At 41.7% G+C, this 21,018-nt stretch overlaps 1 protein-coding gene across 1 annotated transcript; it reads left to right on the top strand.

Annotated features, from left to right (window-relative positions):
• Positions 1-2,357: 2,357 nt before the first annotated feature.
• On the top strand, positions 2,358-12,603 carry GIMAP7 (GTPase, IMAP family member 7). The gene is made up of 2 exons (XM_077762147.1): positions 2,358-2,419; positions 11,163-12,603. The coding sequence occupies exon 2, from the start codon at positions 11,180-11,182 to the stop codon at positions 12,053-12,055; it is 876 nt and encodes a 291-aa protein (XP_077618273.1). The 5' UTR covers positions 2,358-2,419; positions 11,163-11,179; the 3' UTR covers positions 12,056-12,603.
• The last annotated feature ends 8,415 nt before the right edge of the window (positions 12,604-21,018 follow it).

The following is a 21,018-nucleotide window of genomic DNA, read 5'->3' as shown; positions in this document are numbered from 1 at the left end:
CTTGGTCAATACTTCCTTTGAGGGATCTGACCCCAAGCGCCCTGTCACACCTAACACCTGTATCTCTTTTGTGACAAGGCTGCTCTTAGCCTGAAAGACACAGCTCTTCTTGCATGTCCATGGAGCCAGAAGACAATTTCAGTAAAGACATATGAGTGCAGGTGATAAGTGATCGAGATCCCTTATCCTAGTAGACAGGTTGTGGAGGTGCTGAATCTTCTTTTTCATGCAGTGCCCTTTGGGGGTGGAGTAAGTAGGGAGAAACCAGGAAAGCTTGAGTGATAGCCAACAATTCACTTAAAGGAGATTGTTACAAAGTACAAGTGACTAGTTTTATTTGGCAGCAAGATAGAAGGCTCCAGAATCCCCAACCCCCAACATGATGGTATTTGAGGATAAGGTATTTTGGCAGTAAGTGGGTATTCATGAGGTCATGAATGTGGAGTCTTCATGACAGGATTCATGCCCTTGTAAGAAGAGATACCAGAGAGCTGCTTCCTTACTCCATCATGTATAGACATGGTGAAAAGGTGCCATCTGCAAGCCAGGAAGTGAGCCCTCCCAAGGGAATTGAGTTGGCTGGCATATTGGGCTTGGGCTGCCTGGACTCCAGAACTGTGAGAAATGAATTCCTATTGTTCCGGCTCCCAAGCTGTGGTATTATGGTGGTTCAAACTGACTAAGACAGCACCTATGATGTGCAAGTGAGTCTTAGAAGGGTAATCTATGAGACTAGCATCAAGGGTTCTATTACTACTACTAACTTATACCTATTTATGGCCTGAGTACCACTTCATGTGTACGACTTTATCTGGTTTCACAATGACCCTCTGAAGTAGGTACTCCATTTTAAAGATTAGGAAAGTGAGTTGCAGAGAGATTGTTTTACCCAAATGTGGCAGGTTGAATTTTGGCACCTGAAAGATGGCTATACTCTAATCCCCAGTGCCTGTTAATGTTACCTAATTGCATAAGGATCTTTGCAGTTGTGATTAAGTGAATAATTCTGAGATGTGAAGATTATTCTGGATTATCTGGGTGGGCCCCAGATGTAATCACAAAGGCAAGAAGGCAATATCATGGAGGCAATATATGTTGATGTGAGGTGGCCACAAGCCAAGGAAAGCTGGCAGCTTCTAGAAAATTAAAGAGGCAAGGGATGGATTCTCTCCTGGAGCCTCCAGAAAGAAGTAGCTCTGCGGAGACCTTGATTTTATCTCCATAAAACTAACTTCATGTTCTTGTCCTCCATGTCTGTAGGAGATGAAGTTTATATTGTTTTAGGCTACTAAAGTTTTGGTAATTTGTTACAGCAGCAATAGGAAACTCCACTCTGATTATAGAGTTGATATGTATATGTACTAGAACATGTGGGGAACCATTCTTTTTAATCTCCTGTTATTATTTCTGCAATGTCGTAATAAGTTCAGCTTTGAGGTTATTTAGATCTGAGCAGCCCCACAAAGAAGACTCCTGTAGAATTCAAAGAATGTTTTTTAATGACCCCACAACCTTTTGAAAAATTCATTATATCCACATTGTTGTGTGTGTGTGAGATGGAAAGAATAATAGGAAAATGTGAAAAGGAAGCTATGGCTTTGTCCACATTCATCCCTCTGCTTCTGAGTATATTGAGGAGCAACATCCTAGGTCAAGAGGGCTACTACAGGGGTTACAGGCGGGGACCAGCAGTGGAGAGGCAGGTGGCTCACAACATAGGTGCAAGTGGAAGGGAGCCATCAAAGATGAGGAGCGTGGTTAAGTGAATAATATATATATGGGGCAACACCTCTTCTATCAANCTTTGGAAGACTTTTTCCAGGCCACATCTTCCTCTTTTTCTCTTGGTTCCCAGTGGTTTAGATTCTTTTGGCTTTGTACGTGAGTGCTGTTAAATTTTTAATGGGTAACTTGAGACTTTCATGAAAGACCATCATGAAAACCTATACATGATAAAATCACTGGGAAGTATCCCCACGCTCTAAGTTTGGACACACCTCATCACATATCTGAGTTTCTTCTTCCCAGAATCACACAGGGTCTCCTACTCCATCCAGGGAAGATGATCAGACATCATGCCTGGCTCTGTGTGCATGATTTGGGTCACTTAGTAAGGGCATTTGGGATCCAACACTATAACCCCAAACAATAAATATCGCTTAGGAAATTTTGGTGTGATAGCAGGCACATGGAGAAAAAGGTTTCACCTCGGCAAAACTACAGCACTCCTCAAAGTATAGGGAAATATATCTGTCTCTTTAAAGTCAAACAGTTCCTTCACTGGCTCCACCCAATCTGAGCTTCCTGGCTCAGAGGTTTAAAGGGTGCAAACACTTTTTCCTCACAGTTAAAGCAAAAGCACCAGCTCAAACAACTTCTTTGGAGAAGAACCAGAACTCCTCAGCTCATTCAACAGAAGGTGAGCCTGGTTTCAGAGCAATGAGACCACGAGGGGTAGCAGGACACAGGGGTGTGTGTGGGGGTGGGCTCTGGTCTGAGAGGGCACCGAGTACTCTGCCAGCAGCCCAGCAAGGCAGATGTTGCCACAGGGGTCCCGGTGGAAAATAGGGTGGGGGTAAGGTGACTGATTGTTCCAATGTCCACATGTCTCCTATTCAACAGGACAAACTTGCTGAACAGCGTATCTTCTATCAGTTGCTGTCGTGACAGACATTGAGTGCTGCCTGACACTCTATCCATTTCCCTTAGTGGGAAATTAGTCTCCTCAAAGCAAGTCTTTAGAGCTGGAAGGCAATTTAGAGAACAGTCTGTCCCAACTCCTCTTTTTCTTGAAAGAGATTCTGAATCCCAGACCGTGTGCATGTGGTTTCATCAATCTCCCAGGGATACCCAGGACACTAATGGCACAGGAAGTCTAGAATTCAGCTGGTTGTATCCTTTGCAACATTTAAGAAGAGAAATGGCATGATTGACAGTGTAACAGAGGATGTAAGGAAGGGGTGCCATGGGGAGAGAAGGAGCTATTCTATGGAAAAAAAAAAAATATGCCTGAAGCCCTTTGGTTGCCTTCCCTTATTCCAGGCTTGTCACATTTCTGGACAGAGTGTGAACTACCTCCCTTTGTCTCTCCTGATCTATTTCTGATCAGGTGTAAACAGAAATGTAGAATCAAGGACCTGAGAAGGAACCAGGAAGAGGCCAGAGCATGCAAGGGTTATGCATGAGTGTAGGGGAGTCAGACATACTTTGGATTGGATCCGTCCTCTGCCCAATGTCCATTAGCACCGTGACCTTGGGCAAGCTTCTCAGGATTCCTGAGCCACATCAATTTCCTCATTTAAAAAATGAGAGTGGGGGCACCTCTCTGGCTCAGTGTGAAGAGCATGGGACTCTTGATCTCAGGGTTGTGAGTTCGAGCCCCACGTTGGGTGTAGAGATTACATAAATAAACAAACAAAAAATACATACATACATACATACATAAACTTTAAACGTTAGAATAATAAAAATTAGCTTCCTTGCAGGCTATTTTTGGGAGAGTAAGTAAGATAATGACCAAAACATATTTATCAGTGTGCTTGGTATATGGTATACATTCATTTTTATTATGGGAAATTTCCAACTCCTTCAAAGATAAGAAGAATAATGTAGAGCACTTCCATGTTCTTATACCAGGCTTCAACCATGACCAACTTATGCAATCTTATTGCATCTAATAACCCCTCCTACTCACCTCAGAGTATTTTGAAGCAAATGTCAGACATTGTATCACTTTATCAGTAAATATTTGAATATGTATTTCTAAAAGATAAAGACTATTAAAAATATACTATAAGCTGATTTCAGATATCAATTTGAATTTTAAAAAATTACCAGATGTATCCCGATTCACCGTTTGTCTCATAGATCTTTTAAACTTTTTTTTTTTAATGTTTTATTTATTTCTAGGAGAGAGAAAGAGACAGTGTGAGCAGGGGAGGGTCAGAGAGAGAGGGAGTCACAGACTGAAACAGGCTCCAGGCTCTGAGCTGGCAGTCAGCACAGAGCCCGACGCGGGGCTCGAACCCACGAACCGCGAGATCATGACCTAAGCGAAAGTCGGACGCTTAACGACTAAGTCACCCAGGCGCCCCGTCTCATAGATTTTTAAATTGAAATCAAATCCAAGTACGGTACATAAATTGCAATTCTTTGATATCTCTTAAGTTTAATTTGATGAATAAGTTTCTACCTTCCTGGTTTTTTGTGAAATGTTTCTGTTTAAGAAACGGGTGGTCTTTTGTCCCAGATAATTGGACAGTGTGCATTTTGGTCTCTAATCCTCAAGATGTCATCTGACATGTTCTTCTAGTTTCAGTGTTTTGTATAAATTTATATTTAAGAAGAGGCTTGATCAGATTAAGGTTTGCCTGGTGATTTGGGTGGGAATATTTCATAGATGCAGTTGTAAACTTCCATCAGAAGGCACCTTATGTTTTCTTCTGTCTCTTTCTGTGATGTAGCAGACAGTAATGATCGCCTAAAGTAAGTTTGTTTCCTTAAGGGTCACAAATTATAATATTCTAATTCTATCATTCTTTCCTCATTTATTGTATGGCATAATCCTATAAAAAGAGACTTCCTTCAACAATACTTTCATTTCCGAGCAAATCAGAGAACTCTAGATGCTGGCGAGGATGTGGAGAAACGGGCACCCTCCTACACTGTTGGTGGGAATGTAAACTGGTACAGCCCATCTGGAAAACAGTGTGGAGGTTCCTCAGGAAACTAACAATAGAACTCCCCTATGACCCAGCAATAGCACTGCTAGGAATTTACCCAAGGGATACAGAAATGCTGATGCATAGGAGCACATGTACCCCAATGTTCATAGCAGCACTCTCCACAATAGCTAAAACATGGAAAGAGCCTAAGTGTCCATCAACAGATGAATGGATCAAGAAGATGTGGTTTATCTATACCATGGAATACTACATGGCAATGAGAAACAATGAAATCTGGCCATGTGTAGCAACACGGATGGACCTTGAGGGTGTTATGCTGAGCGAAATAAGTCAGGCAGAGAAGGACAAATATCATATGTTTGCACGTATAGGAGGATTAGGAGGAACTTGACGGAGGAACAAGGGGGAGAAGAAGGGCGGAAATGGTGGGGGAAAGGGAGAGAGGCAAACCATGAGAGACTCTTGAATGCTGACAAAAACTGAGGACTGATGGATGTGGGGGGGGGGGGGGATGGGCATGGAGGAGGACACTTGTGGGGATGAGCACTGAGTGTTATGTGGAAACTAATTTGACAATAAACTATTAAAAAAAAACAATACTTTCATTTCCATGAGGTGTAGTTATATAATACAAAAGGAATGCTCTTTCCCTTTATTGGCCCATGTGCAGAATGATGACATCATTTCCTAGCATACCCCAAAGGGAACACTTCACTTCTTTTAAGATGATAGTATTATTATGAATTCTTGGATTTCAACATATTTGATATATATAGTTTTTAAATTTTTTAATGTTTATTTATTTTTGCGAGAGATAGAGACAGAGCACGAGTTGGGGAAGGGTAGACAGACAGAGAGAGACACAGAATCCAAAGCAGCCTCCAGTCTCTGAGTTGTCAGCACAGAGAGCCTGATGGGGGGCTCGAACCCATGAACTGTGAGATCATGACCTGAGCTGAAGTTGGACGCTAAACCAGCTGAGCCATCCAGGCGCCCCTATATTTTAAATATTTTAATTCATTGGAATTGTTATTCTCATTGATACTCAAATTACCCCATCTCTGTCCCGTCAGCCTCTTCAAGTTGGCTCTTTAGTCCTTTTGATCAGAACCAAACTTTTTTTTTTTTTTTTTTTTTTGGTAAGTCCTCTCTACACCCAATGCGGGGCTAGAACTCATGAACCTGAGATCAAGTGTTGCATGCTTTACCGACTGAGCTAGCCAGGCATCCCATGCTCTGAGTAGTACTTGATAGCATCCTTGCTTTTATTATGACAAGATAGTCTAGGATCCACTTGCACCTTTCCTGGCCCAGATCTGGAATCAGTACCTTCTCCTAAAAATCCTAATGTTTTTGGTGGGAAATGGCATTTGAAGAGCACAGCATGCGCGCTAAGTGTGCTCATTGCCACTGGGCTTGTCACTGGGCTTCAAATTACACACGTGCACAAAAAGCCAAGAATAGGACAGGATTCCTGAAAACAATTTAAGATTTTTTTTTGCTGTTTTTTCCCCTATTTGGCCATATGCTATATTTCCTTAGGGATGGACAATGAAATGACTGCATTTTCAAGTTTCTTGGACCAATTCTTTGTGTGGGTTGTCTGTTACTCCAAATACCAGCTATTCCATTTGCTCTTGATTTTTACTAGTTATCCTAAAATATAGTTTTTGTTTTATAATTATGTCAGCTATTTACAGATTTCCTCCACTATCTGAAAGCAGAATGTTCCTATGAAATCCCTTATGAATCAAAATGACATAAAGTGGAGGAGCAGTCACCATTAATTTATATGGAAAAAGGTTTGAGCATTCCCGGATCCACCCAAAATAACCTCTCTTTTGTGTTTTTGATAGCTTTAGACACAACTTGCTAACAGATGCACAAAATCAATTGACAGAAAGCTGGCATGCTCATCTGGCTCACAGCTCTGGTGGCTGGATGCTGAGTCCCTGTGTGGGGTTCCCAGGGAAGGTGCTTGGCAGCCGGAATGGCCAAGGGCACGCTCTGCCTCTCTATTAGCTCAACTCCCTGTAAAACAAGTGTGAAATGCTGTATTCACTTTCAGCTGTTATTGTAAAAATGAAAAGCCCTCTTAGAATTTATTTCAGCCAGCAATAGCAGGTACATATGTTGGTCTTTCATAAAAGCAAAGAGGTGTAATTTGAACTTTCAAAAAGAAGGAAGTACATGTTTTCAAGACAAATTCATGAAATCTAAGTATATTCAAAGTAGCTTCCAGGTTCTAACCTACCCCACTCCCCAGCCCCTGTTCCTCCCATCCTCATGTTAGTAAATTCTTTGTTTGTTGACAGTTCAGACTATCTGCCATTGTTTTTTCATGTGCATGAAATATATGTTGTATTTTGTACCAATAGTTCACGTTCCTCCCCATTAGAGAAATAGTAGTAAAGTATACATTATTTTCTCTACTTTGCCTTTTTTTTGCTTAATGAATATCCTGGAGATCTCTCCATCCTGGCATATAGAGATATTTCTTATCTCTTTCTACAGTTGGGTAGTACTTCACTGTGTGAATATACCTTAGTTTATTCAAACAGTCCCCTAGTAGTGGGCATTTGGTAGATTTTTTGCTATCACAAATAGTGTTGCAGAGAATAATGGTAAGCCTAATCTTATCCTGTATTTTTGACAGTGTTGCTCTGGGATATAAGGAAGGAAAACTTCCTCTACCCTTCAAGGTCTTCCAGCTGCACTAAAAGTTACATTTACTTGAGACAGATTAATAGGAGAAAAGAAGCATGTGCACGGGTGTTCAGTAATGAAACTGAGACCAAGAGAAATGACCAGGGAAGGCAGTTTATATATTTTTTAGACATAGAGATAACAGATCTGTGAAGAATCGACAAGACAAGGAAACTTAACTTTGAGAGCTTCTGTTAGGGAGGAATTCTAAAGAGACTTTGGGCTGGGAGAGTAAATTAGGAGAAAGTAATCGGTTGTTTAGACAGCCTTCATGGCTCTAAATCTCCCATCCCTGGTCATAAGGGTGTCTCTTTACCTCCTAGGACAGAAAGGGCTCGTTTCACATGGGAGATTTGTTTTCTGCTTGCAGGGGGACAGAGGAGGGTCTGAGTGACCTTCCCCCACAGGCTGTATCTTAAGTAACTTTTATTTAAAATAGTCAGTATGCAGGGCACCTGGGTGGCTTAGTCGTTTAAGCTTCCGACTTTCACTTAGGTCATGATCTCGCGGTTCGTGGGTTCGAGCCCCGCGACGGGCTCTGTGTTGACTGCCAGCTCAGAGCCTGGAGCCTATTTCAGAGTCTGTGTCTCCCTCTCTCTCTGACCATCCCCTGCTCACGCTGTGTCTCTCTGTCTCTCTCTCTCTCCTAGAAAGAAATAAAAATATTTAAAAAATAAAATAAAATAGTCAGTATGCCAAAGTGGCACATTTTGGGGTGACCTGCCCTTGGCGACTACAGGCATAAATCCTAAAATTTGGACTTATAATCCAAGGATAAATGTACATGTACTTTTGTAAGATCTTCCTAATTTCTCCTCTATAGGTTTTAGATTGTTTTTCTATTCCCATTAGCCACAGAGAAGAGGACCTGTTTCCTCTCAACCTTTACCAAGCAATTATAGCAGCAATTTTTTGAGTTTTTGTCAAGCCCGTAGGTGAAGAAATAGTATCTCAGTGTAATTTTAATTTATTTCTTTTCTTTTCTTTTTTTCTGTGTTTGATTTATTTTTCTGTACTTTGAGTGTTAATATCTTTTTATATAGTCAAGGGGCATTGACATTGCTTTTTTTCCTTTGAACTGTTTATGCATATGCTTTGCTCCATTTTCTATCAAGCTGTTGGTCATTTGTCTCTCTGATTTTAGGTATTCTTTGTAGAAGAGGACAATACCCTCTTTGATATAGGTTGGAAAAAGTATCCCTCCAGTCTGACATTTGTATTTTAAATGTCTGTGGTATTCTTTGTCTCACATTGTCTTTTAGGTCTTATGAAGTCAGATGTATGAATCCTTTTCCTTACTCTCTTTCTTTTTTCCCCACAATTTTTATTTTTATTTTTATTTTTTTCTTTTATAGTTTATTGTCAAGTTGGTTTTCATATAACACCCAGTACTCATCCCAACAAGTGCCCCCCTCCATGCCCATCAACCCCATTCCCTTCTCCCCCACCCCCATCAGCCCTCAGTTTGTTCTCAGTATTTAAGAGTCTCTTGTGGTTTGCCTCCCTCCCTCTCCTTAACTATTTTTTCCCCTTCCCTTCCTCCATGGTCCTCGTTAAGTTTCTCCTGTTCCACATATGAGTGAAAACATATGATATCTGTCCTTCTCTGCTTGACTTATTTCACTTAGCATAGCACCTCCAGTTCCATCCACGTTGCTACAAATGGCCAGATTTCATTCTTTCTCATTGCCATGTAGTATCCATTGTACAGATAAACCACATCTCCTTGATCCAATCGTCAATTGATGGACACTTGGGCTCTTTCCATGTTTTAGCTATTGTTGAGAGTGCTGCTATGAACATTGGGGTACATGTGCTCCTATGCACCAGCACTCCTGTATCCCTTGGGTAAAATCCTAGCAGTGCTATTTCTGGGTCATAGGGGAGTTCTATTTTTAATTTTTTGAGGAATCTCCACATTGTTTTCCAGAGTGGTCGCACCAGTTTACATTCCACCAACAGTGTAGGAGAGTGCCCATTTCTCCACACCCTCTCCAGCATATAGAGTCTCCTGATTTGTTCATTTTAGCCACTCTGACCAGCGTGAAGTAGTATCTCAGTGTGGTTTTGATTTGTATTTCCCTGATGATGAGTAATGCTGAGCATCATTTCATGTGTCTGTTGGCCATCAGGATGTCCTCTTTGGAGAAGTGTCTGTTCATGTTTTCTGCTCATTTTTTCACTGGATTATTTATTTTTCAGGTGTGGAGTTTGGTGAGTTCCTTATAGATTTTGGATACTAGCCCTTTATCCGATATGTCATTTGCAACTATCTTTTCCCATTCCGTCGGTGGCCTGTGACTTTTAGTGATTGTTTCCTTTGCCGTGCAAAAGGTTTTTATCTTTATGAGGTCTCTACAGTTCTTTTTGCTCTTGATTCCTTTGCCTTCGGATATATGTTGAGTAAGAAATTGCTGTGGTTGAAGTCAAGATCGTTTCCTGCTTTCTCCTCTAGGATTTTGATGGTTTCCTATCTCACATTCAGGTCCTTCATCCATTTTGAGTTTATTTTTGTGTATGGCTCCTTAATCTCTTTCAAGTCTTAGAAATAGTTTCCCTGCCTCTAGGTTACAAAGCATTTCTCTGACTTTCTTCTAGTATTTATATGGATTGATATTTAATGTTTAGATTTCTAAGGTATTCAGAATTTGAAGGGCGTGAAGAAGTGAATGCAGTTTTGTCTTACTCTGTGTTGTTTTATAGTTATCCCAATGCTAGTCATCAGTCCATCTTTCCCCCCATTGCTGTGAGATGTTGCCTTATGGAAGATAATTGTAACATAATACAATTGAATTGGACACTCATGAATATAGTAGATCAATTTGGTCTATTTCTGAATTGTCTGTTTTTGTTTCATGTACTTCCTCTCTATTCATGCACACATCATACTGTATGAATTATAGAGGCTAAAATATTTTACTATCTGGTAGAGCTGGTCCTCCCTCAATGTTCTTCTCTTTCTTGATTGTACAGGCTAATTTTCTTTTTTCACTTATCCAAAAGAAATTTATAGTCAACTATTTAGCTGCAGGGGAAAAATAGTGGTGACAAAATTTTTTTAACTTGTATTTATATAAAATCATGTTAAAGAAGTATCTATTAAATCAGTGTTTAATCTGGGGAAATATATTTTGTGCATCTAGGTATTTTTCTTCTTAATCTACTAATGGAGATGTGTTGTAACAATCTATTTTTTCCTATGAAGCCATAGGAAGTGATATATTTGTGAAATAAATCATNTTTTTCTTCTTAATCTACTAATGGAGATGTGTTGTAACAATCTATTTTTTCCTATGAAGCCACCCTATATTTGTGAAATAAATCACATTTAATCGTGGGGGATTACTTTTTAGTGTCTAATCATTTATTTGGGGTTTTTGTATTAGTATTCACAAATAAGACACACCTGTAGTTTTATTTATTGGCAAAATCTTTGATAGCCTTCAGGATCAATATCATACTTGTGCTATAGGAAGAATTAGAAAGTTTTCCTTCGTTTTTAAGTCATCAGGAATAGTTTAAGAAAGATTCAAGTGAGTTCCCCATTAAACCATCTGAACCTGGTACTCTTCCATGGGGAACTCTTTAACTACTTTGTTGTTTCTTCCATGGCAATGGAACATTTCATCTTTCCATCTTTATGGGACCAACATGGAGAGTAGACTACTGCAGGTTTTCAGGGAGGAAGGCAAAGGTGACAAGAGAGAAGTGATGGTTTCCATTTACCTTCAATGACTCTTTTTCTTCTCCTTCCCCTCGTTTATGCCCTAGAGCCTCCTGGTGGAGACATGGCGGACCCTCAGGACAACACTCTGCGGATTGTTCTCGTGGGGAAAACTGGAAATGGGAAGAGCGCAACAGCAAACACCATCCTGGGGAGAAAAGCCTTTGAGTCTAAAGTTGCTGCCCACGCGGTCACGAAGGTCTGTCAAAAAGCATCCAAAAGATGGAAGGAGAGGAATCTTCTTGTTGTTGACACCCCAGGGCTCTTTGACACCAAGGAGACCCTGGACAACACATGCAGAGAAATCAGCAAGTGTGTCCTCTACTCCTGCCCTGGGCCCCACGCCATCGTCATGGTTCTGCAGCTGGGCCGCTACACGGACGAAGAACAGAAGACCGTGGCATTGATCAAGGCTGTCTTTGGGAACCAAGCCCTGAAGCACATGATCATGTTGTTCACTCGCAAAGATAACCTGGAGGAGCAGAGCCTGAGTGGCTTCTTAGAAGATGCAGATGTGAACCTAAAAAACATCATCAAGGAGTGTGGGGAACGCTATTGTGCCTTCAATAACAGAGCCTCTGAGGCTGAAAAAGAAGTTCAAGTGCAGGAGCTGGTGGAGCTGATAGAGCAGATGGTGCAGAGCAACGGAGGGGCTTACTTTGCTGATTCCATTTATGAGGAAACAGAGGAGAGGCTGAAACGACAGGCAGAAGTCCTGAAGAAGATCTACACCGATCAATTAAATAACGAAATTAAACTAGTAGAAAAGGAATACGCTCATAAGTCAAAGGAAGAACGTGAGGAAAAAATAAAACAGCTAAAGAAGAAGTATGATGAACAAATAAAGAATATCAGGGAAGAAGCTGAGAAGAGCATATTTGATGATGTTTTAAATAGGATTATGAAGGTGCTTTCAAGAATATGGCATATGTTTTGGTAGTAACGCCCATTTCATTTTTTCTTCTGAATTTACGATGACTTGTGATAGCAGTAGATTGTAGTTTCCATAGATGGCTGTGACAGTAGCTTCTACTTCTCCTACAACCTGACTCTTACTCCTGCCACTGAGTTGCGGGGTCTGTGTCCTCTGTCTTGGAACAAGGCAGATTGTGGGACCGTTTCCATAAATAACAGACGGCCGAAGCAACACCTTGTGACTCTAAGGGTTAGATATGGGCAATGCTTCCGGGCCCTGTTGGCGTTATTGCCTTTGGGACTTGACCGTCATGTTGTGAGAAAGTCCAGGCTGTGCCTTGAGAGACTCCCATGAAGAGGGCCTGAAGTCACTGGCCCACTCCCCTGGCTCACCTTTCATCTGCGAGCCAGACCAACTTGCCCACCATGCAAGTGAGGCCACACAGAAGCTGGCCCTCCGGCTGCCCCGCCACCTCAGATGAACTTGCAAAAAGCAAAGATGACCCATTCCCACTGAGTCCTGCCCAAAGTGCAGCTTCATGAGAACAAATAAATGATGGGTTTTGTTTTTAACCACTGAGCTTCAGAATGGTTTGTTATGCAATTGAGAGCTCACCAGAATGAAATGTCTTCCCAGCTCTGAGTTCCCACTGCCTCCCCTTCCCACCTGTTCCTCTTCACACAAAGTTGGCATAATCAGGCAATGGCATAAAGAGTTCAAAGACTCAGGAAAATTCAATCAGAAATCCTGCACACATGAAGGGTCAGCACCACTGGTCACGTGCAATGTTCCAGTGCACGGCCACAAGTACTTTCTTAGGGAGGCGCTGGGTTTCTCTGGAAAGATTATTCTGTGGTTCATGGAGATCTGGAAGTCGCAGGGTGCTCTTATTGTGCTTCTCTCTTTTCTTTTTTAGGTACCATCCTTGCTTAAAATGTCTCCAACTGTACCTGAAAATTCCCATCTGGGCCACATACTTTTCATTAGCCTCTGCAGCCCCACACTTCATGTTAGCTCTTTGCCCCACGAGGCTGTTCTATATGCACTACATCGGTGGGATCTCTTGCTCTCTGACTTCTGCCTGGGCAAGAAATGGGAAGTCCAAGCCGGAGATGCTGTGGGAGTACAAAGCAAAGCTGGGCCATCCGTTCTGCCACCTCTCTCCCTGCAGGGCCATCTCTGACTAGCGGCACCTCTACACCAAAGGTCACAGCTCCTCCCTTGGTGGCCTTTCTACCCAACTCTTCTTCTTCTTCTTTTTTTAATTTCAATTTTTAAATTTTATTTCTGAGAGAGAAAGAGAGAGAGAGAGAGAGAGAGAGAGAACATGAGTAGGGGAGGGTTAAAGAGAAAGGGAGATACAGAATCTGAAACAGGCTCCAAGCCCTGAGCTAGTTGTCAGCATAGTCTGACCCGGGACTCAACCCACAAGCTGTGAGATCGTGACCTGAGCCGTAGTTGGATGCCCAACCGACTGAGCCACCCAGGCGCCCCGACCCAACTTTTCTTCTGTGTTCAGGTTTTTGTTCACCCCCTCAGGGTTGGAATGTAATTTTCTCACTGAGACTAGCAATGTCCCGTTTAGTTTCAAAATTTCCTGTGTCCACAGCTGGTAAGAGTCCCCGTCTCTAAACTTTCCCCTAAGTACCTAATGAGAGCAGACTATCTTTTTCCTGCTAGAATCTGACTGATAAATCTTATGATACCCACTTCTCTTTCAGAGCATTTTTATTGCTGTTGATGGTTTTAAATATCCTCTGTGTTTGTTTTCTGCCACTAGAAAATCCCTCCTTACCCTTCCAAGCTGTGACATTGGCAGTCAGTAGATAAAACATTCTGTCTTGCTAAACTAATACACAAACTTCAATGTTAGATGGGTGACTTTCTGTCACTCACAAGGATTGCAGATAACCCAAATCCAAATTCACGGAATTTTTATGGTTGTCCTTTGTTTCATCTGCGACCATGATTGAGAGTATTTGCCATATCAGTGAATTTTATGGAGACAGATTAGAGATTAAGTCTGGAAAACAAGATTCTAAGTACCCGCTCATTCTGAGATTCGTTACAAGTCTCAGTAAAAACAACATGGAAGAAAAAGCCTCTCATGAGAAAACATGTGTCAAATGACACTGCGAGACCAAAATACTCTTTGCCGTCATGCCATTCTTAGGTTCAAAAGTACTTCCTTGTAAGTGACTCATCTGGGTGATAATATCTCTAGAGAGCTAAGTATTCATCCCCTGTCCTGACATTTTTCATTTTAGGGTCGTTTGAAAGATATTTTCCCTCAGAGATATGCAGAAGCATTCTTATTTACAATTAACCTGTGTTAGGGCCATTTGAATGTGCTGCTTACATGAGCTGATTTCTTTTCTCCCAACCTTAGATTCTAGTTTGAAAGGTAAGACATGCCCAGAGGAATAATGAATAAATGAAATAAATCATTACCTCTTTACTTGGCTTTTGAAATATTGTTCACTCACTTCTTTTAACATATTTTATGTACCATTTTTCTCTGAAGGCGGTTCTAATTGAGTGCTGAAATCTCTGGCATTTCTAGCATTTAATGTGTGCATTATCCCTGCTATTGAAATATGTGATAGTCATGACCCATATTGGGGAATTTAAACTAGGATTTATAGAGGAAGACCTGAGGAAGAATTATGGTGTGAAGTCTACTGTGAAGGATGTATAGGATGTGTCCACCTGGCTGATGGGTATGATGATCATGCTCTGTTGAGAAACAAGAAAGTTTGGGACAAGGGGTAAGATTTTCAGGGGAAGGGTAGTCAGGAGAAACAGTGTTCAGTTAGGTTTGTGACAAGTTGAATATCAGATGTCAAAGGTAGGTTCCAATGTAAATGACCTGCGTTAACTTGATATCTGGGTCAGAAGGTTATGTGAAAGGCTTGGGGTGAATGTGGAGGATATTGGCATAAATATCTCCCTCCATTTCAGCTGAATCTTTAATAATTGCCAATAGCCCACAGTCCAAAGCCATATGCTAGAAGATCCATATAAGATGCCCAAAGGAAGAAGCAAGAACCAGTTTTGTGAGATTTAGTCCTTGAACTAATCTGATAGATACTTGAAGGGGTCAGGAGGAAAAGACCTTTGTCTTTAGGTTTGATTTATTTAAGTAATCTCTACATCTGACATGGGGCTCCAACTCACGACCCTGAGATCAAGGGTCGCATGCTCTTCCAACTGAGCCAGCCAGGTGCCCCAGAGGGAAAGACTTTAAGAGAACATTTCAATTATCGGGACATGACAAATTAAGTTTGGTTCATCTTGGGGTTCATCTGTAGAGCAATCGTCTCCCCAGTGCAGAAGGTGACCCAGGTGTAACTGTGTCACCACATAAGGGACTCCTCTCAGCCTGCCATGTTCAGTGAGATGGAAGTTCCCTCTCTTCTGAAAGCTAGTGAGGCGGCCTTTGGACTTCGATGCTGCCAGAGCGGTGTGGGCAGAGTACCTTAAGAGACTTGATGTGTGTCCTTTGGAATTTGGCTTTGCTGCCTGCTGGTCCCATGGGATACATGAAGGCTGTTGCTGTGTTCTGTGAAGGGAGCAGAGTACACATGGTGGTGGCTGTGTTGGAAGCAGTGGAAACTTTCACTAACGGGGGGCAAAAGTCTATGCTGTTCATATCAAATATTAGCCGCATGGGAGGGAGGCAGCCAAAGGCAGTTTGAAGGGGACTTGTCCAGGGGCCCAGCAGGGATCCCAACAGCATGTGTGGGGACCAGAGCTCTGGAAGTCTAGGCACCAGGAACAGACATTTAAGCAAGAGGCAGAACGGGAGAGAGTGGCCATCTGTTGGGTTTGTGATGGCAGATTCCCAGGGAAGACTCTCTGAAGAGTCGTTAACGGTGCTCCTTGGGGAAAAGAGCCACTAAGAATGCCACCACCTTCCCCCCGCCAGGGCCAGACCACACCTGCCTTGTTGTCAGTGTTCCTGCGTCTTCTCCTCCAGCCCATGAACGATCAGAGCCAAGGCAAGGACAGCAGCAGAAGGGCGGGGTGGGGAGAACGCTGAGCAGCCCTACCTACACTGCAGGCTCTGTCCCGGGCGCAGGCACACGCAGGGACAGTAGACGCTTTTCCCTTCAGGGAAAGTAAAAAAAATTTAAGTGCTTATTTATTTTTGAGAGAGAGAGGGAGACACAGGATCTGAAGCAGATATGTATTTTGCTGATTAATTTTCAATCTTTCTCTTTCCTAATAGGCACACTGAAAGCCACATTTTAACTTTTCAGAAGCTTTGAAATGCAGTAATTTAATTATGCTTGGTTCCAAATATTGACCAATATCTGTTATATCTCTTTGACCCATCAGTTATTTAAAACTGTGTTCTCCAATTGCTAAACATATGACATTGTACTTTTCCTTTAATTACATTGTGGTCAGGAAATGTTGTCTATATTATCTCACTCCCACAAAAATTTTAGAGCATTTCTCCTTGGATAAACGTAAGAGCAATGTTAATAAGTGTTTCCTACATAGTTGTAAACAACTGGCTCAGAAAGTCTAGGAAATAGTCTGTATATGCTCATTAGGTCAAACTTATCAATCATGTTGCTTAAATTTTCTGTGTACTTTTTGATTTTTTTGTGTCTTCCTGTTCTAGCAATGAGAGATGTGTGTTAAAATCTGTCACCATATATGGAGATTTGTCTATTTCCTCTTGTGATTCAATTATTCCCTTTGTAAATGTGATGCCTTCCTTGTGGGGCAGATCAATGTAAAACCGTGTTTGTCTTGATGAATAGGAGTACTTACACCTGATGAACAGGTCAGGTGTGTGGAGACCATCCTGTCGTGTGCATTCAACCATCTCTCTACGTACCCCCTCTTGACCCTCCTCCGTGATTTTCCTTCTTTTTTTCTTTTTTTCTTTTTCTTTTTTTTTAAAGGAAGACTTTTTTTATTTTTTTTTTATGTTTTATTTATTTCTAGGAGAGAGAGAGAGACAGCGCGAGCAGGGGAGGGTCAGATAGAGAGGTAGTCACAGACTGAAACAGGCTCCAGGCTCCAAGCTGGCAGTCAGCACAGAGCCCGACGCGGGGCTCGAACCCACGAACCGCGAGATCATGACCTAAGCTAAAGTCGGACGCTTAACCGACTAAGCCACCCAGGCGCCCCGATTTTCTTTCCTATACAAGGGTTCACCTCATATCTTTTATAATTTACAAATTTATTTGCTTTTTTTGTTCATTTTCTGCTCCTTCAAGGACCACTAGATGACTCAGAAAAGCAAGGATCCTTACCTGCTCTCACTGATGATGTATTCAGTTGCCCAGAACAGTGCCTGGCACAAGATAGGCTCTCGATAATTGTTGAATGAAAAGTCTTCGTAGTCTGATATTCCGTTCTTATTTGTTTCAAATTTGCTTGTAGGTTTACCATACTTTTGCTTTCAAGTGTTCCCTCACTTAACCTTTTTGATTTGGAGTTCTTCTTCAGTCCCCTCCAAAACTCTTTATTTTTTTTAACTGAAAACTTTGGTGCATTCATCATAATTAAAATTTGCGACCTATCGGGATGCATATTGAAAGTTTTATTTTTTGCTTTCTACTTGTCCAAACTGTTCCATATTTCTTTTTCTTTCCCTTCCTCTTTGTGGTTTAACCTGAATTATTTGGGTTTTCCCTCCACATTCTATGTTTTTCTCTGCTACTTTGGAAATTATCTCTGCTTTTTCTGTAATCTCCCAGTGATTACAACATACATTCTTAACTTCTCAAAATCTCAAGAAATCTATGCTTTACTCTTCTTCATATACAACAAATTAGAACATTTTCATTCCATTCCCTCCCACAACCCCAGGCTATACATTGTTATTGTTGAATATTTAATTTTCTTATCCCCCCCCCCCTTTTAAGCCTTAGGAAGCATTAGTATTATTTTACACAGTTTGTATGTGTTTAAACTTACCTTTTTTCGCCTGTGATTTACTGTCTGGATTACTTTCCTCTTGCCTCAAATATACTCTTTCTAGATTCCTCTAATGAGATTGTGCTGTTGGCAAGGACTCTCAGTCTCGTCATCTGAAATGTGTACATGTATTTTGCCCTCATTTCTGACAGCGATTCTCTGAGTCTAGGATTTCAGGTTGGCTGTCATTTCCTCCCAGCACACTGAAAACCTGCCTGCACTGTTTCCTGGCTTCCTCTTTTACTGTTATAAAATCAACAGGTGCTTGGCTGGCTCAGTTGATATAGTGCCTGACTCTTGCTCTCAGGGTCGTGTGTTTGAGCCCCATGTTGGATGTAGAGCTAACTTTAACAAAAAAAAAAAAATCAGGGACACCAGGATGGGTCAGTCAGTTAAGTGTTGGGCTTTTGGTCTAGTCTCAGGTCATTATCTCACAGTTCTTGGGATTGAGCCCCATATTGGGCTCTTTGCTGACAGCACAGAGCCTGCTTGGGGTTCTCTCTCTCCCTACTCTTCCTTGCTCGTTCTCTATGTCTCAAAATAAATACACTTTTAAAAAGGCAGCATAGGGGCGCCTGGGTGGCTTAGTCGGTTAAGCGTCCGACTTTCACTTACGTCATGATCTCGCGGTTCGTGGGTTCGAGCCCCGCGTCGGGCTCTGTGCTGACTGCCAGCTCAGAGCCTGGAGCCTGTTTCAGAGTCTGTGACTCCCTCTCTCTCTGACCCTCCCCTGCTCATGCTGTCTCTCTCTCTCTCATAGAAATAAATAAAACATTTAAAAAATTTAAAAAAAAAAAAAGGCAGCATAACTCAAACTATCCCTTCCTCAAAGAACACCTGTCTACTCTTTCTGACTTCCTTTAAGATATTCTTTTTGCTTTGATGGGCTACAATTTTACTATGTGCTAAGGTGTGAATGCTTTCTTTCTTTTTTAATAATTTATTTATTTTTTAATTTACCTCCAAGTCAGATAGTATATAATGCAACAATGATTTCCAGAGTAGATTCCTTAATGCCCCTTACCCATTTAGCCAGTCCACCCTCCCGCAACATCTCCAACAATCTTCTTTTTGTTCTCCATATATAAGAGTCTCTTATGTTTTGTCTCCCTCCTTGTTTTTATATTATCTTTGCTTCCATTCCCTTATGTTCTTCTGTTTTGTATCTTAAAGTCCTCATACGAGTGAGGTCAGATGATGTTTGTCTTTCTCTGACTGAAAAATTCCGCTTAGCATAATACCCTCTAGTTCCATCCAAGTAGTTACAAATGGCAAGATTTTATTCTTTTTGATCACCGAGTGATACTCCATTGTATATAGATACCACCTCTTCTTTATCCATTCATCCATCAATGGACATTTGGCCTCTTTCCGTAATTTGGGTATTGTCGAGAGTTCTGCTATAAACATTGGAGTGCATGTGCCCCTCTGAACCAGCACAGCTGTATCCCTTTGTTAAATACCTAGTAGTGCAATTGTTGGGTCATAGGGTAGTTCTATTTTTAATTTTTTGAGGAACCTACATTTTGTCTTCCAAAGTGGCTGCACCAGTTTGTGGTGTGAATGCTTTCTTAATTTTCTTCTTTGGGATTTGTTCAATTTTCCAAATGTTTGGATTGGTTAATTTCATCAGCGTAGAAAAAAAAATTCAACTGGTATCATTTTGAAGATCCTCTACCCCCATCCTCTTCTGATTTCTCTCTTAAAGCATCTTTGCCTCCTTATACTGCTTTCTGCTCCTTTCTTTTTCAAAGTATCATCCAGCCTACTAAACAGAAGACATGGATTTCTGAGTCTCCCTTCACTGGGGGAGGGATCCAGTGGGGTTTATGGTGAAGGGCCCCCACCAGACTTCCCGTTATAATAAGGCCTTGCCTTGCCTTGCCTTACCTCTCAAAGGGTGGCTTTGAGAAGCGAAGGTTAAGATTTGAGGTTGGTAAAATATCCTTCCAGGGCTGGCTGGCTGCTCTCCTCCCATGTCAGGTGTAGGTTTCCACCTCCACTTAGCTCCAGACGTGAGAAAGCATACCTTCTTTCCAGTTCACCCATGGCTTTAAGAAAATACATGTAATACTTTTCAGTACTTTTATTTGATTTCACTGGGAGGATGGACAATCTAGATACCTGAAACAGAAGTTTATTTTTATGTGTTTAGGGAGTTTTTGCCTTTTTGGTTCCTGACTCATTTTTATGTTTGTCTCTGTCTCTTCCTGCTCCTTTTTATCTTGTAATCTTTCCTCAAGTACCAATTCTTCCTGCTTGTCTCTCTCCATACTTAAGCATAAATCACCAGAGAAGGAGTTCCATGTAACCAGAAGTTGTAATGTATGCTCCATGAGGTGACACAGCAGGGCAGGCTGTTAGGCGGAGGGAAACCTACAGGGCGGCAGGCAGAGGGTCTTCTGAGGATGTTCTAAACCTTCGAGAAGAGCCCTTTATTGCACACTTGGAAAGGGATACTTCGAAGTGTGGGGTTTTTTTAAGTTTCTTAAAAATTGATTTTTTAATGGTTTCTTTTTTTTCTTTTTTTTTTTTTTTGAGAAACAGAGAGACAGAGCGCAAGCAGGGGAGGGGCAGAGGAAGAGGAAACACAGAATCTGAAGCAGGCTCCAGGCTCTGAGCTGTCAGCACAGAGCCAGACATAGGGCTCAAGTTCATGAACTGTGGATCATGACCTGGGCCAAAGTTGGACGCTGAACCAACTGAGCCTCCCAGGTGCCCCTGAAATGTGGGGTTCTGAATTAGGGAGAGTGAAGAGACCATGGAATCAGCTTTCTCATATTCACACCTTCAACCCATTCCTATCTCGCAGCCCACAGCCCCGTCCATGGCAGCTGAAATTCCTGAAGACCCATTCCCCAGGGTGTCCCCAGTGATGACAGTGGCCACGCCCTTTGTAGCCTATTCGGGGTTGTGTGCCCTGTGGACCCCCTGCCCCGGGGACTCTTATCAGATCTATAATTTACCAAGATGTTCTCCCATTCCGCGGGTTGCCTTTTCATTCTATTGAAGGATTCCTTTGTTCTGAGGAGCTTTGTAGTTGGATG

Source organism: Crocuta crocuta, unplaced genomic scaffold, assembly GCF_008692635.1.
Source record: "Crocuta crocuta isolate KB4526 unplaced genomic scaffold, BGI_CrCroc_1.0 scaffold74, whole genome shotgun sequence".
Lineage (NCBI taxonomy): Eukaryota > Metazoa > Chordata > Mammalia > Carnivora > Hyaenidae > Crocuta > Crocuta crocuta.
Note: the sequence above shows the minus strand (reverse complement) of the source record. Positions and strands in the feature narration are given on the sequence as shown.

Excerpts from the sequence above, each read along its gene's own strand:
- GIMAP7 (XM_077762147.1), top strand. The coding sequence starts at position 11,180 with ATGGCGGACCCTCAGGACAACACTCTGCGGATTGTTCTCGTGGGGAAA.